Genomic DNA, 21140 nt, shown 5'->3' with positions numbered 1-21140 from the left:
GTTACACTTATTCATTGATTGTATGTATCCTATTAAAGAATTTGATAATTTATACCTAGGAAAGACGGGTCGTACCACATCTTAGTGGTTAGGTGGACGATCCGTGCCAACCGAAGATAGATTATGCTTATTCTTTAATAAGGTAGTTTCTTGTTTATTTATAACATGCATATAATGAATTTATGGGATTAATTATGATTAACCATTGTTGTGCGGATAGAGGTGAAATCAATACCCTACTCTCTCTCTCTTATTTTAAATCTCTTTTATTTTCATGCACTTTAGTTTTTAAGCAAATCAAATCAAAACCCCTTTTAATTAAGTTAACTTTGATCTTTTAATTTTGATAATTAAACCCTTGCAGTCCTTGAGGTTCGACACCCTCTCTATATCCGTATCCTACAAAGATTCGTCCTATTGCGAGTGGTTATTTTTATAATTGATATTTTTGGTCACAAAAATACCACATCAATTTTTGGCGCCGTTGCCGGGGACTGCTTAACGGTTTCATTATCTAAATTTAGAGATTAGTTTTAGCTTAATGATTTATTTTTCTGTTTTAAGTTGCTAATTAAAAATTTTGTTTTGTGTTGATTTTATTTTAGAAACTGCAAACAGGTCCCTAAGTGCACCTAAGGGCCGTTTGTAAGTTTTTATTTTTACTTATTTTTATTTTTCTGTTGTTATTTTATGTTAATTAGTTCATGTGGGGAGGCATTCCAACACCCTATGGACCATGTTCATACTGCTATTGTCCTTATCATCATGTTAGAGATTGTCCTACAGCAAGACAATTTTCTAAGTATTCTTATGAGCATATGAACAGACCGTTCTCTAGACCGGGGAATGACCTTTATTCTGATCCCTACAACCCGGCATGGAGCAACCAGTCTAATCTTTCGTGGCAAACTCAAGCTCCTGGGAATTATGCTCCACAACGTCATGAACTATACCATCAGGCATATCCTCAATTCAATGGTCAATCCTATTCTCCTCCATATCAAGCAAGTCCACAACAGATATACCAAACCGAACCACCTCCTCTGATGGGTTCTGACTTTCAAGAATATCAAGAAGAGCCATCTCCCATCTACTGGCCTTCACAACAACAATACCAGGCCGCACCACCTCCCTCAGATTCTAATTTTGAGGCTCGGATACTAAAAATGATACGTGAGCTAACGGGTGAGATAAAGCAGACGGTGAAATCTCAACAGGAACTTTATACTCCTCAATTCTTCGCCGAGATAGACGCCAGGATGGAAGCTCATGTTGAACAAATCATCAACCACCTCAATAGGATGGAAGAAGAAGAGCTTCAAAGTCACCCGGTGGCCATTCCTTATGAAAACTACATGGAGGAAGAGAGTACTTTGTGTCATGAGCAAGCTATCACCACATTGAGGAGTGGAGAGGTGGTCGGAAACCACGTGGAAGAAAGGAAGGAGGAGCCAAAGGAGGAGCAAATTGAGGTCCCACGGGATCTACATCAGGAAAAAAGCAAGGAAGTGAGCACTGAGGCTTCTTCACCATCACCTCCTATTCCTGAGATGCCATATGAGCCTCGAGCCCCTATTCAAGGTAATCTGAAATCTTCATTTTTAGGGACAGATGACACTATCCCGGTCATTATTTCTTATGACTTACCAAGAGGCCAGGTGGGTAGTCTGTTAGGGCAGTTAGACGAGGAAAAAGAGACCATCGAGGTAGAAAAACTTCCCAAGTATTCTCCCCATTTTATTCCAATTCATGATTCCTTTTTGGATGAGAAATTGTTTGGAAATACTCAGAAGGATCTACCTCGATATGCTGACGTTTGGAATTACCCATTTGTGGGTAAAATTTATTCTCTTTGGTCCAAGAGAATAAAAGATTGGTGCTTCAAATTTAAACTTAAGGGTCCGAGAATACTGTGCGAATCAAGGATGTGGATTCCGTTGACTTGGCGGATTCCATATATTTTGACTAGATGAGTCAGTTTCATAAGATCGAGTGCAGGCCCTGTGCGCTCGACTCCTCATTCCACCAGGGCATATGATCTCCATCCAGGTTTATTTTCTCCATTGTTGTTTCATTCTTTGTTTATCTTTTTACAACAATGTGTGCACTTGATTGGTATTTGGTTGGAGTATCACTTTATTTTTAGGACATGTGTTTTTGTATTCAAGTTTGGGGGTATGATATGCCCACATCTGCTCATTCAGGTATTTCTGTACTCTTGATCTTATTCTTTAGTTCTATACATACATTGGGGGCAATGTATGATTCAAGTTGGGGGGTATGGAAAAACAAAACACAATCCATTATTATTGTTATGTCATTCTTAAGCATATGGTTGAGCTTTGATTTTGGTTTGAAATTCATTGATAGGCTTAAAGTTATGAACACATGATCATATGACTTAGGGATTTTAAGTCTTGTTACTTACTTTTGGCAACAGGAGATGCTTCTTATTTCAATTTAAATCTATATTGAGCACACTAGCACATGTCTGTGAGGTATGAATTTTGAGACCAATTATGTTTGTTTTCAATATCTTGAATTCTGTTGGGTGACATATTGGGTGAATAACTTTGGCATGCTATAAAAAATAATAATAATAATAATTAAATAAATAAATATAAAAAAAAAAAAAAAAATCAAGTTTAAATTTTTCGCTGAGTAACCGGACCTCTTGCCTCATTAAGCAGTGAGTGTTCGCGTCAAAAAGTGAAATTTTTGGATTGATTAATAAAATGGCTAGCTTAGCTTCGTAGCCTTTTTGACTCGAGTTAGTAAGTCCTTAGGGGTGTCTTTACACCTAATGCCCTAAAGCTATTTGGTTTGAGAGATATTGGCCTAACACTCGATACATGAGTCAACTAGAAAGCTTAAGGGAGCTAAGTATTACAAAGCCTTAATAAAAAAAAAAGAAAAAAAAAAAAAAAAAAGTATGCCTTGGTTGTTTCATTTGATATGAAGTCCAATAAATTCTGAGATGTTGATTCATTCATATTGGAATTATTTTGAAGCCTCATGATTATGTGTTAGTTCACTTTGCACTAATTGAAATTTATGTATCTCAATCTGCCATTTGTAAGTGATTTGACTTGTAAATTCCTTAGAATTTTGAAGATGAAGTTTATAATTTTAAGCTTGTTAATGAATGAGAACCATTATTTTTGTGATGCTTTATCCTTTTGAATGACATAATGATGACAATGTTTGTGGGTATCATTCCTGGAAAACCCTCACGAGACTTCACTCGTCCTCTAGGGAATGCCTAGGGGTTTAAAAGACTTGTTGCTTATGCTAAATGCAATCGTACATCCCACGAAAGATGAACTTATCTTTTTGTTTTTCAGTTTATTTTCTGTTTTGTATTGCTAAGGGACTAGCAATATGTAAGTTTGGGGGTGTGATAAGCCGAATGTTGCACATTCAAGCCCCTTAATTTGCATATGTTAATTCCTTAGCATTGTTATTTGTTTGATTTTGTTTTGTTTTTGTGTTTTCAGGATATAAATCAAGATGCAATTAATTCCATTGATTTTGGGCTTAAAAGCACACTTTGAGAAGACCTAGAAGATATGGTTAAACTTAACAAATCATGGTTAAGTTTAAATCAAATAAAGAAAAGGATTAATTCGGAATTTCTCAAATTGGAGTCAAAATCGGATTGGATTCAATTTTGGATTCTGCATACGTCTCGGTATTTTGGCCATAACTTTCAGTTCAAATATCCGATTGAGATGATTCAAGCGGCACTGGAAAGCTAACTCAAATTTATACAAATCATTGTGAAATAGCATTTTCCTAATTCGGAGCGCCGTATTGCCAAAATTGCCCCGCAAGATAGAAACGCAATTCTGGGCGAATCCTATTCCGTTTTGGACTTAGGTTTTCTTTATCATAATTGGACTTGGACTTAAATCTCCGAAATTTATAGGATTCCTAGGGCTTCTAGGACTCTCCTAAGCCCTATAAATAGGCCTCTAAGCATTGAGAAAAAAGACACCGCCTCTTAGAGCAAAATTCAGTAAATTGTCTTTGGAGCTTAGGAGATCATGAGGGGCTAAACCCCTTCGTGGGGTATTGATGTAGCCCTTTCCAAGCACAATGGTTTGATTGTATTTAATTTCTAGATTTTCAATTTATGCATGTTGATTGTATAATTATGAGGATTGCTACAATTGATTTATGTTCTTAATTATTAAATGCAATTGCTCTTAAATTCCAAAATCAATATTTGTGAAATTCTTCTATTGTCTTAGAAAGTATTTTACTTTTATTGATCTCAAATCATTCTTGTTTTCTGTGATTATGAGGATGATGGTTATACAATGGGTTTAATTGACATATGATCAATAGGATTTGATAGGCCATGCCTAGGGAAGACGGATTGTACTACACCCTAGTTTAGTGTAATTTAGGTAGACAGTCCGTGCCAACCGAAGATGGGTTACACTTATTCATTGATTGTATGTATCCTGTTATAGAATTTGATAATTTATACCTAGGGAAGACGGGTCGTACCGCGTCTTAGTGGTTAGGTGGACGATCCGTGCCAACCGAAGATAGATTATGCTTATTCTTTAATAAGGTAGTTTCTTGTTTATTTATAACATGCATAAAATGAATTTATGGGATTAATTATGATTAACCATTGTTGTGCGGATAGAGGTGAAGTCAATACCCTACACTCTCTCTCTTATTTTAAATCTCTTTTATTTTCATGCACTTTAGTTTTAAAGAAAATCAAAACAAATCTCTTTTCAATTAAGTTAATTTTAATCTTTTAAATTTTGATAATAAAACCCCTGCAGTCCTTTAGGTTCGACACCCTCTCTATAGCCGTATCCTACAAAGATTCGTCCTATTGCGAGTGGTTATTTTTATAATTGATATTTTTGGTCACAAAAATACCACATCATTGATAACATGCATAGTATGATTGTTGATAATGGTATGTACTTTACTTCTCATGCTTCTAAATCTGAAAGAAAAACCTTATTTGTTAAGCTTATGAATTTTAAAGAAGTCAAGGCTAATATAGTCTGTTTGGATAAGGGCAAAACCTCTTGTTTGAATAATTGTGTGAAGCCCAAATCGAAGACTTCTTCTAAGAAACAAACTCAAGCTAAGTTTGTTCCGACATGCCACCATTGTGGGATTATTGGTCACATCACACCAAACTGGTTTCAGTTTAAATCCCAAAGACTTTGGAAAAACTTGGCTTCTCCTAAGAAAGAAAAATGTGATATAGAGTCGGGTTTGCCTAGATCAAAGTCTAAATATATCCCTCCTCATAAACGACAACCTTCTCAAAGGTTTGTTCCCACCTGTTATCATTGTGGCAAAGTTGGTCATATTTGACCAAATTATTTTAAATTGAGACCCTATTTGCGTCATAAATCTGGTCCTAAGATTGTTCAAGAGTGGGTTAGGAAGGATTATAACATTCACCCATTGAGGGTGAGTGGTAGTGATCTCACCTAGAGTTAGGTGAGTCAATAACAAGCCTAGGATTCAGTGTTTTGCCTATTTTTGAATATCCTAGAGCATGCTATTTTTCTATGCTTTGCATTTTTTTTGTTTTTGCTTTCTTGTTTTTGCAGTGAATTGTTTTTGTTGTAACGCGTTTTGTATGAAGAGTGTATACATAGTTGTTTTGAGATTCTTGTTATGAGGCATATTCATAAAGGATTTTTTAAGAAATTCATATGTTATGATCTTTGGAAGGCCTATAGATGAGGTGTTGTGTGCAGAGCACCAAGATTTTTGTCTACTTGCTAATCAAGTGTTTATGAATGTGTAATGTCTTGTGAACACCAAGTAGTAGTTATTAAACCAAATCATTATTTTGTAGTGGAACCTATAAGATGTGATGAAAGTTTAATGCTAAAGGACATTCATGTATTGCCTGTTGTAATCTCAATTCAAGCATGTTGTTTTTTTTTTATTTACATTTTTGTTTGTTTTGAATTTGTTTTCATTTGTGTGCTTTTCTTTTGTGAAAAATTTCAAAAAGACAAAAATATGTTACTTTGATTGTATTCTTTTCTTTCTTTTGTCTTATGCACCAAGATAGTCCATTAATTTCTCATGTTGCTTTTTATGGATTTAATTCCTTGCGTCTTGAAATGTTCTTAATATGCATGAGATGAAAATTTGTGTCAATGGACTTGTTTTTGTGGTTACCTAAAGCTTGAGCTTATGTAGTACATTTTGCCTATGTTTTATCTCTTGTGCACATTTAAGCTTAAATTGAGTTTTGTTTCACTTTATTTGTAAGGTCTGTTAGGCAACCATATGAGGTTTTTGACTAGTCATATTTTTCAAATTGACCATATGTTAGTTGAACCTAGGGCTTAAAAATTTCTGCTTTCTCTTTTGTGATAAGCGCCAAAAGTTTAAGGACACTTTCTCAAAGAGAAAAATAATCAAAATAGTGAAACAAATAAAATCAAATGATCATATTCCAGAAGGAATTTATTTCACTGTGTCAAACTTGTGCAAAATGTTTTACAAAGAGAAATGTATAGGATGAGAGTGGCTAGGCCCTAGTATGATAAGGTTTGACTTTTGATTTGATATACTTGTCAAAACCTCATGGTGGTGAAACTTTCTCCTCATTTTGTAAGTTGAAAATTTTTCACATTGGATGGCTTACACATACACCACAAAAGCTAGGGATGAATGGAACATTTTTCTTTGCTTGGGTTAAGCAATATGAGTTTTGTGCCATTTCTAGTCTCATGTATATTTTGCATATTTGGAGCATATTTGGGATATTCCTTGTGCAATACATGAGTCATTGATGTGTATATCATGTGTGTTCATTTGACTTTTGAGGGGGAGAAACATGTTTTTCTCTTCCAGTTTATTGGAGATAGTTGAGTCATACATTGAGGGGGAGTTTTGCTAATGTTTCTTTATGATCTTGCATTCTACGTCATTTTCTTTTTCACGGGTTTTCTTTATGTATTCTTGTTCCACATATGTCTTGATGTATTTTGTGAAATGTTTCAAGAAACATGAAGACCTTTTGTCATTCTGCGACAAAACGGCAGAGTAAATATGGGGAGATGATGGGATTGGCTCGGCATTTTGGTTTTGTCAACGAATTGCCAAAGGGGGAGTTCGTTAGTTGTTGTGTTGGCTTAATTCTGTTCCAAAATGCAGAAGCTACTGGTCATGGGCTCAAACACTGATATAGAGTACTCAGAATCGAATATCCACCGTTCATAATGTAGACTCATGTGTTATGAAAGTCCCTGCAACATTTCAGCTCAATCGGACTACAAATGCCCATCGATCGGAGTTGTTGATCAAGGCTGGACAACATTTCCAAAATGCTGTTTCACCCATTGCATGTAGTGGGCCTAGGTCTAGGGTTTGATGTACTGATATATATACATTATTATAGAAGAGAGAGGCACGAATTTTCGCCCCCAGAGAGTTCGTCGGAGGCTCTGCTAAGAGAGATCATATTTGGTGAATGTTCAATTGAATCTCTTGGAGTTTTAGTTATTCCTTTGATAAATTTGTAGTTGAGAAGTCTATCGGAAGAGTCCGGTAAAGGAGAATCACGTTGAAGAAGATTGTGAGCAAGGAGACGAGTTGTAGGCTTGTTGATCTTACGTAGCCAAGGTCTTGCAAAGGGTTGTAAGTGTTCCTAGTGTCTGTAAACTCTGGATAATCTTTTGATAGTGATTTATTGGGTTTGGCTGCCCTGGAAAGGTTTTACTTTTAGATCGGTTTCTAAAAGGTTTCCTTTTCGTAACCAAAATATATGTTTCTGCCTCTTTATTGCTTTATATATTTTGGGTGATTGAATTGTTTATTGCTTCATAGTATAAATTCCGCATAAATTGTGATAAACAAGTTTTTGGAGTTGGCATAGCATTTTTCAGGGATGATACGTAGTTTTAAGAGAGTACAAGGATCGAAATCTTTGACTCTTCAATGGCTTTGACAAGTGCCAGTGAAATTTCCTCTCCGCTTCGAAGTTTGTCATCCATGAAGGTGTTGATTCCTTTTTGACGTAAATATGTGTATAGATGAGCAGTGAAAGTTTTACAAGTATCTTCGCCTCCAAAACTCAAGAATATATCCCATTGAAATATGGAAGAAGAGAATGATGAAGAAGCTATGTGGAAAGCCATGGACGAAGTTGCAAGAGTACTAGTTAGTAGAGAAAATTGAGAGAGAATTGCAGAACCGCTAGCTATATCTCCCTAATTATGCAAGTTTGTCAAGATAATAATGCAAGTTGTCACATGCTTGCAACGCGTCAAATTAAAGAAAAATGAGAAACTTGTCGGCAACGGCAACAAGCTTATAAAGATGGACTTTGACCAGCTTTATGGGAGTTTTCTGCTGCAAATGGCAAACCCACTACGTTAAAGAGAAACAACTTGAACTGTGCACACAACCACGTACAAGCTAATTGTTGGGTTGTTGACTATTTTTGGAGGGGCCATTAGCCAAACATATAAGACTTAATTTTTTTTTTCCAGCTTTAGTTGGGGCCATCGCTCTTATTGGTCTCCACGTGGCTCCGTCACTTCTTAAAACTCTTCATGTGAGCATAAATAACACAACTCTTCACCTTCATTTTCGGTCTAAATTTATTATAGAAAACCCTCCAAATGCATAGAAAGCCCTCTAAATGGCGGATTGAGATCCCTTAGAATTCATTTTAAATTTGAGATTCTCAAATTCATAAAATTTAGCTGTTCATTTCATCTAAACGTCTAAAGTAAGCCATATTTTAGCATTTAATGAGAAAAGATGACTTATTTTAGATGTTTAGATGAGATGAATGGCTGAGAATCTCAAATTTAAAGGGAATTCTAGGGGATCTCAATCCCCAAATGTCATATTAGTACTAATAATGATACAACACATTTTTCTTATGATAAAAAAAGAAAAAACAAAAAAAATATAAAAATATAAAATCAAAAAAAATATATATAGGGTTTGGTTGGACCACTCCAAATTGGCCAATGAGGTAGCCGAACCACCCCTAAGGATTTAGGATGGTTGGGCACGGTTTTTGTCAAAATTTCAAATAAAAGTTCAAGATTGGGAGTTATTTGTCATTTATACTTTTCGTATGGAGTTTTAAGTAATTTTTTGGGAAAATTTCACTTAATCCCCTTGAATTGTCATCGCTTTTGCAATGTCCCCATAAAGTTTAATTTCTCACAATTTAGTGTATCTATCTTTCACTTGTTTGCAATCTCACCCATCCACTAAATTTTTCCAATATACACCAATTTGTTTTTGGAAAAAAAAGAAAAGAAAAAAATTACAAAGATTAAGGCGTTGGTTCGATTTAACAGCATGCAAAAATATTTAAATATTTTTTTTTCTAAAAAGGGGTATTTTGTTGGGATTTAATGGAAAATCCCAACAAAATCTATTGGTGATTTTGAAAGAAACATTTTAAAAGCCATTGGTGAATTAATATTGACTTTAAATCTAGAGATTATCATTATTGACTTTTAATCTATTGGAGATTTTAAAAGTCACATCATAGTTAGGAGGACACTAGGAAAATACTTGAAGAACATATAGCATTTCCTTTTGTATTATTATATTTTTTTCAAATTCCACCTTGTGGCCATGAGGGAAGAAGGAAACATAATGAAGAGAAGAGGAGATGTAAGGAAAGACTTGTGTGTTTTGCTTGTAACTTCCATTTGGAGAATTGGGTCAGTTGTCTATTCAAGCGTACATGGAAGGAAAAGGCCGAGCAAAGCATTTGAGAGAATTACCTGACCTCCCTCGACTCTGTTAACCATCATCATATGATTGCCGTAAATGCTGAGAAAGAGAAAAAGATGGTAACTACAGCTAAGGAAATTACTTGTGTAATGAAATCGTATGAGCAAATCATGTTTAGGTTTAAAGTGTAGAAGACAAAAAAGAAAAGAAAAGCAAGTAATATGGTAATTAATGCTGTCAAAGGAAACGTTCACGCTAATGCAAACAAAGGAAATATTCATTTATTCTTGTTAATTTCTCTTTAATATATATTTGGTGTATATAAGTGTGTCAGTGATTTTTTGTTTTGAAAAGAATTACATCATCTTTGATTCTTTATTCATATCAAAAATAAGAGCATGACGCCCTAACAAAACCAGGTCACTAATACATCTTGAAAATTTTTCAATCCAAACCTGATCTATACTTTCATAGACAACCAATTTGACTAGTTCATGGGCAGCAAAATTTGTCTCCCTTTTTGTACGAACAATTTGCCACTTTGAACATCTTTGATATCATCCAGATTCCACAATGTGGCCATATCTTCTCCAGTTTTGTCTCTTCACATTGACTGCGTTCACTATCGTGGGGGGCTTTTCAGCATGAATAGACAGGCTCGCCCTTCTTTTTTTTTTTTTTTCTTTTTTCATCCTATCCTACAATCTTCTCATATACTTCATATGATGCCACTGCCCCTTTTGCTACAATATTAAGGTCTAAAAAATCCCCCACCATGAACTACCATGTTCCGGCGAAACCAAATTTTTCTAGAAATTACAACAAAGAGCTCAAATTCTTCAATGGAACATTCAGATTGTAATGCCTCCACAAGCTGCTTGAAATCAAATTCTTCCCTTGAATTGGGGTCCTTTTGTAGTGGTCCTAATTAAACCGAGTGAAAATGACAATTCATATAAGAAAGTTGGTTGATCTTTTCCATGGCAGTGAGCTCAACTTAACAAAAAACATAAGGGGATGAATGAAAGAACATACAAACCAAGGTTTACTTACACATTTAGAAATTGAAAGAAGGTTTACTCAATTATGTTTGCATTGATCAGTGAGGATCTTCTACACAACCGTGGCTTGCACTTCCTTCCCTTTTTCAACCGCTACATCACCATGGTTGCCTCATGGCTGGACTGAATATTGCACAATCTTCTCTTGCTGCCTTGAGTATTATTAACGGTACGATATTTAACACAAATCTGTGCATTTGTTTATAAGCTTATAAACAAGATTTGCAATGAGTTTAGTTGCAGTTTCACTTGGATGACAACTCTTTTTGGATATTGAATTTTGGTTAAGATCACAAATACTGGATTTTGTTTTTCTTTATAACTTGAATAAAGATTATCTAGATTCATTAAACATTATAAATATTATTTAATTAAATGTTTAGATTTAACTGACTCAACATATATATAACCTTCTTATTTTTTATAGATGAGATATAGTACATAGAAAACATAAGGAAATTGGAAAAAAAAAAAGACTCCAAACACACCTATAACTGTTAAGAATTGGGCTATTTAATAGGAACACATTTTGCATTATTTCTAACAATAGTGAGGTTGAATATATAGGTGTTTACCAAATAATGTGTTAGGGGGGAACACCAATTTCAGATGCTCATCGGATTTAATCTACCCCTCTTTGTGCAAATTAAATAGTAACACAGTAGCAAAATAATAATCAGGCAAACCCACAAGCAAGACACCAAGATTTTTACGTGGAAAACCCTCAAATGCGAAGGTAAAAACCACGGAACCTAATCCAATTAAATCTTCCACTATCAACAATAATGAGTTTACAATTGTCTTCCCTAGAGAAATATCTAGAGGTTATCACCACATCAAGAGTACAATTATTCTTGGATTAAACATAAATTCATCACCCAAAAGTGGATTCCAACAAGAATAAAGAAAGATCTCACCAAGTAGGTATTAGCAACCAAGCGATTGGAGAGGAATTCTAATGATCGACAATAGTCAATACGTAGCACTCATCGTCAGGAGCAACACCCTAAAATTGCATCAAGATCGGACCACAAAAGAACCTGCAATCTTTGACGGATGTGAATAGTCTCAACCCTTTTTCTTCTCCTTTTTCTTTTTCTTTCTCTCCCTGAACCGCACTCTTACTTTTCTTCTCCATATTTTTCTCTTCTTTTTGTCTCTTATAAACACACGTATAGTGTGTTAGAATTCTACTACAAACAAAACTCTTTGTTTTTTTGTATTCCATGTGGTCCCCACATAAGAGGGGCCACCCAACAACTCTCGCCAAAGCCACCTACAACTCAATTGCCACGTAGTTTGAAGGTAGTTGTTTTCTTGAAAACACTAGAGAAACTTCTGGCCAAATGGACGGTTTAATCCGTTTGTAAAATAAACTTCTTTCTAAGATCCTAGGTGACGTAAGTCTAATGATTAACAATCTTGATGAAGGAATTACTTCGATACAATATAGGCTTTGCTGTTTGAGGGTACTTCTAGTTCTTGATGATGTGGATCAATTAGTTCAATTAGAAAAGTTAGCTGGAAAAGGTAATTGGTTTGGTTTAGGAAGTAAAACTATCATAACAACAAGAGATAAAGATTTACTTTGTGCACACGGAGTTGATTCAGTATACTAGGTGAATAAGTTGGATCACAATGAAGCACTTCAACTCTTCAGTCGACATGCATTTAAAAGTGGCGAACCTAAGAAAGATTTTATGTAACTCACAGAACATGTAATAGGTTATGCAAGGGGCCTTCCACAGGCTTTAGTATTGCTAGGTTCAAATCTATCTACTAAAAGCTTGCATGAATGGAAAAGTGCATTGAATAGATATAAAAGCATTCCTAATAAAAAAAACATTCACTGTATACTTAGAATAAGTTATGATGGGTTGGAGGACAATGTGAAAGATATCTTCCTTGACATTGCATATTTTTTCAAAAGAGAAAAGTAGGTAATGTCTGGAAAATACTAGACAAGGGTGATTTCCTTTCAGATTATGGTATAAAAGTGCTTGTGGATAAGTCTCTCACATCTATTGATGAGTTTGAGAGATTAACTATGCATGACTTGCCATAAGAAGTGGGTAGAGTATTTGTTCGACAAGAATCTCCCAAAGAACCCGGCAAACGTAGTAGGTTGTAGTTTCATAAAGATATTCGTCATGTCCTAAAAAAAGTACGCTAAGACTTAAGTTAAAAAAAAAAATTATAATTTACAATAGTTTCCTTTTCATAAGTAACAATTTGCTCCCTGCAGTTAAATTCGATCAAAACACTTGACGGATTCCGTTAGTGTGCCACATGAGAGCCAATAAAATGACGACATGTGTCACTATATATATTCCAATAATAAAATGAGTAATTTGTTAATAATTTGTTAGAAACATCTTTATGAAACTACAACCTACTACGTTTGCCAGGTTCTTTGGGTGATTCTTGTCAAACAATTTCTCTACCCACTTCTTGTAGCAAGTCATGCATAGTTAATCTTTCAAACTCATCAATAGATATGAGAGACTTATCCACAGGTTTTATACCATAATCTGAAAAGAAATCACCCTTGTCTAGTATTTTCCTTGCATTGCCTACTTTTTCTCCTTTGAAAAATATGCAATGTTAAGGAAAATATCTTTCACAATATCCTCCAATTCATCATAACTTATTCTAAGTATATCGTGAATTTTTTTATTATTATGAATGCTTTTATACCTCTCCAATGCACTTTTCCATTCATGCAAGCTTTTACTAGATAGATCCAAACCCAGCAATACTAAAGCCAGTGGAAGGCCCCTTGCATAACCTATTACATGTACTAAAGCCAGTGGAAGGCCCCTTCATAACTAGATAGATCCGAACCCATCATAACTTATTCTAAGTATACCATGAATATTTTTTATTTGGAATGCTCTTATACCTTTCCAATGCACTTTTCCATTCATGCAAGCTTTTACTGGATAGATACGGACTCATCAATACTAATGCTAGTGGAAGGCCCCTTGCATAACCTATTACATGTTTAGTGAGTTCCATAAAATCACCATTAGGTTTGCCACTTTTAAAGGCATTTTGGCTGAAGAGTTGAAGTGGTTCATTGTGATCCACCTTATTCACCTGGTATACTGAATCAACTCCGTGTGCACGAAGTAAATCTTTATCTCTTGTTGTTATGATAATTTTACTTCCTAAGCCAAACCAATTACCTTTTCTAGCTAATTTTTCTAATTGGAGTAATTGATCCACATCATCAAGAACTAGAAGTACCCTGAAACAACAAAGCCTATATTGTATCAAAGTAATTCTTTGATCAAGATTGTAGACTTACGTCACCTAGGATCTTAGAAAGAAGTTTATTTTGCAAATGGATTAAATCATCCATTTGGCCAGAAGAAATTGGACACCACATGCCACACAGAAGGTCAAGACCGACTACAAAACCTCTATAAAAGGATTCTTATTATTTTGAAAAGGAGAATAGCCACAACGCCCATCTTGGCTGAAAGAAGAGCCCATATGGCATAAAAGAAAAGAAAATAACAAAGCAGAGAGCTTCATGCCACTATTGTTGAGTATTTAGGGATTTATTCTTAATATTCAAGTTATTTCTTTTCTATGTTTTTTTATTTATACATTTTGAGGATGCTTTTTAATTTGAGAATAATTTCGTGTGACAAGTTTATTTTGACTCATTATGATTTTTGTTTATATCAAATGCTTACTTTGTTTGATTTGTTATGATTCGAAAATATATTGAGTGCTTAATTTATGGACACATTGTAGAATCCTGCATGACTAACTCTTGTGATTTTATTTTTTGTAAGGACTCTACACATGGATTAGAGGTAAATGTATGGAAGCCTATAATTGAATTACCACCTCATGGGCTCAACCTTTTGCCGTCAAGTGAGAATGTCCCAATGGTTAAATTAAAACCCTTGCAGATGGCACACAAGTATGCACATTTAATATCGAAGAATTACTTTCTTGTGGTAAACCCATCCGAACTTGATACTTTCCATGGGGGTAAGTCATTTGATGTTGCGAATGACTATAAAAGCATGATGTGTTGGAGGATTGCAGACAAGAAAAAGATGAAATAGAGAATCATACATGTTAAGATCTGCAATCAATTAGTGTTAGTTTTTGTGTCGTAGTTTAGGTTATCTTTGTTTTTGTTTCTTTTTTTGTTTTCTAAATTTCTTTCACAGGTAACAAGTGCCTATTTGTTTCATCACTTCAAAGAACTCTCACTACACAAAAAAAAAAAAAAAAGGTTTTTGTTGACCAATTGTTTCTGACGTGTCAAGCATATTGACATGTCAGAAACCTTTTTTGACGTGTTAGTATTGACATGTGTCATAGGTTAATAAGGAGGGTGTCAAAAATTCTAATTTTTTGACATGCCAATTTTGACACGTCAAAAATGACTGATGTGTCAGAAATTGGCACATCAAAAATTCTTTCTTGACATGGCAGTTTCACCACATCAATAATTTATTGACGTGTCAAAAAGTGGTACGTCAAAAACAAATTTTGACGTGTCAATTTCTGACACGTCAATAAATTATTGACGTGTCAAAAGTGGCATGTCACTAAAGTTTAAAAAAATATTAAAAAAATAATAATAATTTTTTAAAAAAAGAATCATAATTAAAAAAAAAAATTCGGAAGTTTAAACCCAACTTTGACCCAACATTTCTCTTAAGTTTAAACAAAAACTACTTGTGGAGGAGAGAGAAAGCCTTAAACTAGACAGAGAAAGAGAAATTTTGTCTAGAAGTTGGACTAAAGTTGGGTTTGAGTTGTGGCTGTATCATATCTCTTTATTTATCATCAAAAATCCAACTGCAACTTAAAACCCATATAAATCCCTACAAATGTTGAACACCCATATATATCTAACTATTGAAGGAAAATTCCCAAATCTCATCATGGATTCACTACACAAGTACTCCGATCTCTAAACATCCGGTAGAAATTCCTAAAATACTTCAAACCCCCAAATAATGTGGAAGAACAAATCTAAAAGTGGGTTAACAAATTTAACAAAAAAAAAAAAACTTCTATATAAGAGACTAATGGATATAGAATAACTCAAATTCGAGCATTTATACCTTAAAATCCCCAAATATTCAGACCCCTTCCTTTCTCTCTCCATTTCTCTTTCTTCTTCACCTTTTCTCCTCTTCTCTCGTAGGTTCCTTCTCTTCTTTTGTTTTATTTTGTTTAAGCTACAAACAAGGGAGGTGGGCGTGAGAAGGAGAAGAAGAAAAAAAAAGAATGTATATATATATATATATATATATATATATATATATATATATAAGTGAGAACCGAAAGACAAGCAGAAAGAAGGAATTTGGGAGAAGAAATTAGTTGAAAGGAGTTGGAGAAAGAAATGAAAATAAGGAAGAGATCTCATCTAGAAGAAGAAAAGAAAAAGGAAAAAAAATGACAACTTATTTGAAAAGGAAGGCTGTCGGGGCACGTGGGAGGAGAAAGAAAAAGAGGAGGGAAAAGGACAAAAAAAAAGAAAAAGCGTTCCAGCTGGTCTGGCGCCTTTTCGATGACGTTTCTTGTCATGTCTACAGTAGACACGTGAATAAATTATTGACGTGTCACATGTGACACATCAAGAAAGTCATCATATAATTAAAACATTGCATAATTTATATTATTAACTAATAACCATATATATTTTGTTACCTAATATTAATTATTTCCAAATAAATTAAAGAATACAAATAAAGTACATATATATAATAACCATATATAGTGAAAGCATTGCATCATTTTTATTATTAATTAATAACCATATATATTTTGTTACTTAATATTAATTAATTGCCATAAATTAAAGAATATAAAGCACATATATGTATATATAAGAACCATATATAGTGAAAGCATTGCATAATTTTTATTATTAGTTAATAGCCATATGTATTTTGTTACCTAATATTAATTACTAACCATAAATTAAAGAATTCAAGGCACATATAATAACCATATATAGTGAAAGCATTGCATATAAGAGACAAGAGCATTAACTAGTTAAATAAAATTTTAATGGGTTTGAATATATCTCTTACTATATGACGACATATACCAATTCAATTTTGTTACTTAATATAGGTACCAATTAATATTGTTATCTAATTTTGTTAACCAAATAATTTTTCATACCAATTAAAATTAATTTACTACCTAATTTTTTTTAATACATATTGTATAATTAATTTACTACCTAATTATAATTATTGACTTGTGGAATAAAGGCACGTCAAAATTTTTTGACGAGTCAATGGAACACGGCAAAAAATTTTGACGTGGCATTTAGACACATCAAAACTTTTTGACGTGTTAAAATCTGACACGTCAATAAATTTTTTCTTAACGTGTTTATTTAGACACTTCAAAAATTATTGACGTGGCAAACATGGGTTACTGTTTGCCACATCAATAAAGTCCCTGTTTTTTGTAGTGTCTCCGTAATCTTTACTTATTTGCTTTATTTTGTTACATTAGGGACAATGTAAGTTTTAGGCGGAGGAGCTTGATGCTTGATGTTTGTAGTTGTTTTTGTGTTGTTTTGTTTATTTTATATTTTCACAAAAAAAAAAAAAAAAAAAGGTTTTGCTTCTTTAGCATGAGTTTCATGTTTTAAGTTCATTATGCTACTTCTGCTAAAAAATGTTATTGCCTTCATGGTCAATTTATTGCACATGCACATGGCCACATAAACATGACTCGTTGTTAAGGACATAAGTGACTTAGAATATCTTGAGGATAACAAATGTGGAGATTTCTAACCCTTGTGAGTTTTGAGCCAATCATTCTTTGTAGAGGGTAAATTTTCGTGAGATCATGTAATTTGGAAGCGCATAAATAAATTCATTATGTTAGTCTCATTATTCTTCTATTTGGCCGAATGCAAAAATCATGTATTTTATGCCACACTTGAATCTTTTGAAGTCATGAATATTGAAGAACTATGCAAATCCTTGAGAGATGAGATTAAGCTATTTTTCTTTATTTTGAGCCTCACTAACGTGACATCTGAAGTAGAAGTTGTAACATGTGAGTTGCCTGCCAGATTGTCCAAGTCCTACAAAACACACAAACGCCAAAGGAAAAGGAACTCCTTCGATATGCCAAGTAGGTCAAGAATTTATTAGTTTTCATTGCTGATGGATTTATGCCACCAAAATCGTCAAGCAGAAAATTATATATAAAAGCACAAACAAGACCCTAAAAAATAAAGCAATAGTAATTTCAAAGGGGTGACAAAATCGGATTTGAAAAAGAGATAAGTAAATCCACACCTTAATTACATTATTCTCTTCATACGAATTCTAAGTGCCAGGTGTTGAAGAATGTCACTTTTGTTGTGGGTAAAATTTGGATTCCAAGTTGCCATCATCATTCATCATCATCATCACGGCATCTATTTGAAGGTTGAATTAAATCTATTGCTTTTTCTTCATGCTTTCGTACCAAATGGAATCCGCAACTTCTAAAGAACACTGATGTTGAATGTTTCACAGATATAAAATTCAAACCTGTATGATACTGGAAAATACTTAGGCAAACTTGAAGATTATCTCCTCTCTTTAGCTTAAAATCTTCTGGAAGAACATAGGAATGCAACCATACTTGATCAGAGCGCAATTATCCATAGCAAGTTTTATGGTAATCTCCACGAGGACAATAGATTTCATTACCATCACTGTAAACTCCAATAGTAATTGCAACTTGATCGTGAGGATGTTCTTCATCTTGTCCATCCTGTATATCCTCATTCAAAATGAGTAATTTGGATGCATGAAAACATGTGTATATGGGATGTACCATAATTAGAAGAAAAAAAAAACAATATAGAAGGAAGACAGCAAAGGTGGTTAGAAATACCTGTTTCCCAAATACATCTCGGATAAATTGGCCACTTCTTTTAGGGCTCTCTTCCACCCCTCCACCTTCATTTCATCATCGTTGAACCTTTTTGCAAGTTCAGTGAATGCTTCTCCAACCCTATTGGGTTCACGCCGTACTTCTGAAGGATTTATGTCATAGAACAGTGGTAGAACTAGTATCTCCCTTATCTTTCTGCACTCGAGGATCTTCATCAGGTCGTCCAAGCACCATCGGGATGATGCGTAATTTTTAGAGAGTACAATGATCGAAATCTTTGACTCTTCAATGGCTTTGACAAGTGCCGGCGAAATTTCCTCTCCGCTTCGAAGTTTATCATCCATGAAGGTGTTGATTCCTTTTCGACGTAAATCTGTGTATAGATGAGCTGTGAAAGTTTTACGAGTATCTTTGCCTCTAAAACTCAAGAATTCATCCCATTGAATTATTGAAGAAGAGAATGACGAAGAAACTGTGTGGAAGGCCATGGATGAAGTTGCAAGAGTACTAGTTAGTAGAAAAAATTGAAAGAGAAATGCAGAACCGCTAGCTATATCTCCCTAATTATGCAAGTTTGTTAAGATAATAATACAAGTTGTCACATGCTTGTGACGCGTCATATTAAAGAAAAATGAGAAACTTATCGGCAACGGCAACAAGCTTATAAAGGTGGACTTTGACCAGCTTTATGGCAGTTTTCTGCTGCAAATGGCAAACCCACTACATTAAAGAGAAACAACTTGAACTTGTGCACACAACCACGTACAGGCTAATTGTTGGGTTGTTGACTATTTTTGGAGGGGCCATTAGCCAAACATATAAGACTTAATTTTTTTTTTCCTACTTTAGTTGGGGCCATCGCTCTTATTGGTCTCCACATGGCTCTGTCACTTTAGAGGCGAAGATACTAGTAAAACATTCACTACTCATCTATACACAGATTTTCGTCGAAAAGGAATCAACACCTTCATGGATGAAAAACTTCGAAGCGGAGAGGAAATTTCACCGGCACTTGTCAAAGCCATTGAAGAGTTAAAGATTTCGATCATTGTACTCTCTAAAAACTACACATCATCCCGATGGTGCTTGGACAGGCTGATGAGGATCCTCGAGTGTAGAAAGACAAGGGAGATACTAGTTCTACCATTGTTCTATGACGTAAATCCTTCGGAAGTACAGCATCAAACCAATAGGGTTGGAGAAGCATTCATTGAACTTGCAAAAAGGTTCAACGATGATGAAATGAAGGTGGAGGGGTGGAAGAGAGCCTTAAAAGAAGTGGCCAATTTATCCAGGATGTATTTGGGAAACAGGTATTTCTAACCACCTTTGCTGTCTTCCTTCTATATTGTTCTTTTTTTCTTCTAATTATGGTACATCCTATATACACATGTTTTCATGCATGCATGTGAACTATTTTACATTTAAAAATGTCTACTTGTAATTAACCTTTTAAATAATCTTTGTTCTAAAATTAATTAAACTCGGCCGATTCACTTGTTTTAGATGGGATAATTTGCTTAAATAACTTTTTCATGACTTAAATTTCTTTCGCAAGTAACAAGTGTCAATTTGTTTCACCACTTCAAGGCACTCTCACTACAACAAAAAAAAAAAATATATGTTTTTGTTGACCAATAGTTTCTGACGTGTCAAGCATATTGACATGTCAAAAACCTTTTTTGACATGTTAGTATTCACGTGTGTCAAAGGTTAATATGGCGGGTGTCAAAAATTCCAATTTTTTGACGTGCCAATTTTGACACGTCAAAAATTACTGACCTGTCAAAAATTCTTTTTTGACGTGGCAGTTTCACCACGTCAATATTTTTTTGACGTGCCAAAAAGTGGCACGTCAAAAAAAAATTTTGACGTGTCAATTTCAGACACATCAATAAATTATTGACGTGTCAAAAAGTGGCACGTCAAAAAAATTATTGACGTATCAAAAATTATTCACCTGTGACTTTTTGACACGTCAGTAAAGTTTAAAAAAATTAATAATTTCTTTAAAAAAAAATCATAATTTTTTTTTTAAAAAAAAATTTCTGAAATTTTTTTTTTCAATTAAATTTACTTCATGTTTAATTTATCTTCAAAAATCCAGTTGCAACTTAAAACCCATATAAATCCCTACAAATGTTGAACACCCATATATATCTAACTATTGAAGGAAAATTCCCAAAATCTCATCATGGATTCACTACACAAGTACTACGATCTCTAAACATCCCATAGAAATTCCTAAAATACTTCAAACCCCCAAATAATGTGGAAGAACAAATCTAAAAGTGGGTTAGCAAATTTAACAAAAAAAAAAAACACTTCTATGTAAGAGACTAATGGATATAGAATAACTCAAATTCAAGCATTTATACCTTAAAATCCCCAAATATTCATGCCCACCTCCCTTCTTCGTCACCTTTTCTCTTCTCTCGTAGGTTCCTTCTGTTCTTTTTTTTATTTTAT

General features: G+C 34.1%; 2 protein-coding genes across 2 annotated transcripts in view; one reads left to right on the top strand and one right to left on the bottom strand.

The window, feature by feature from the left end:
• LOC132185198 (disease resistance protein Roq1-like) overlaps positions 1 to 19159 on the bottom strand; it is a 47812-nt gene extending 28653 nt beyond the window's left edge. The window contains exons 1-2 of the mRNA XM_059599003.1: positions 18672 to 19159; positions 18417 to 18548 (exon numbers count right to left, since the gene is read on the bottom strand). Of these exons, the coding sequence (XP_059454986.1) occupies positions 18417 to 18548; positions 18672 to 19159 (620 nt within the window). The remainder of the gene's footprint in view (positions 1 to 18416; positions 18549 to 18671) is intronic.
• Positions 19160 to 19640: 481 nt separating this feature from the next.
• Positions 19641 to 21140, top strand: part of LOC132185197 (disease resistance protein RML1B-like) — a 6177-nt gene continuing 4677 nt past the window's right edge. The window contains exon 1 of the mRNA XM_059599002.1: positions 19641 to 19984. Coding sequence (XP_059454985.1) covers positions 19641 to 19984 — 344 coding nt within the window. The remainder of the gene's footprint in view (positions 19985 to 21140) is intronic.

Source organism: Corylus avellana, chromosome ca6, assembly GCF_901000735.1.
Source record: "Corylus avellana chromosome ca6, CavTom2PMs-1.0".
NCBI classification, from domain to species: domain Eukaryota; kingdom Viridiplantae; phylum Streptophyta; class Magnoliopsida; order Fagales; family Betulaceae; genus Corylus; species Corylus avellana.
This window is presented reverse-complemented; position numbering and strand designations above follow the sequence as displayed.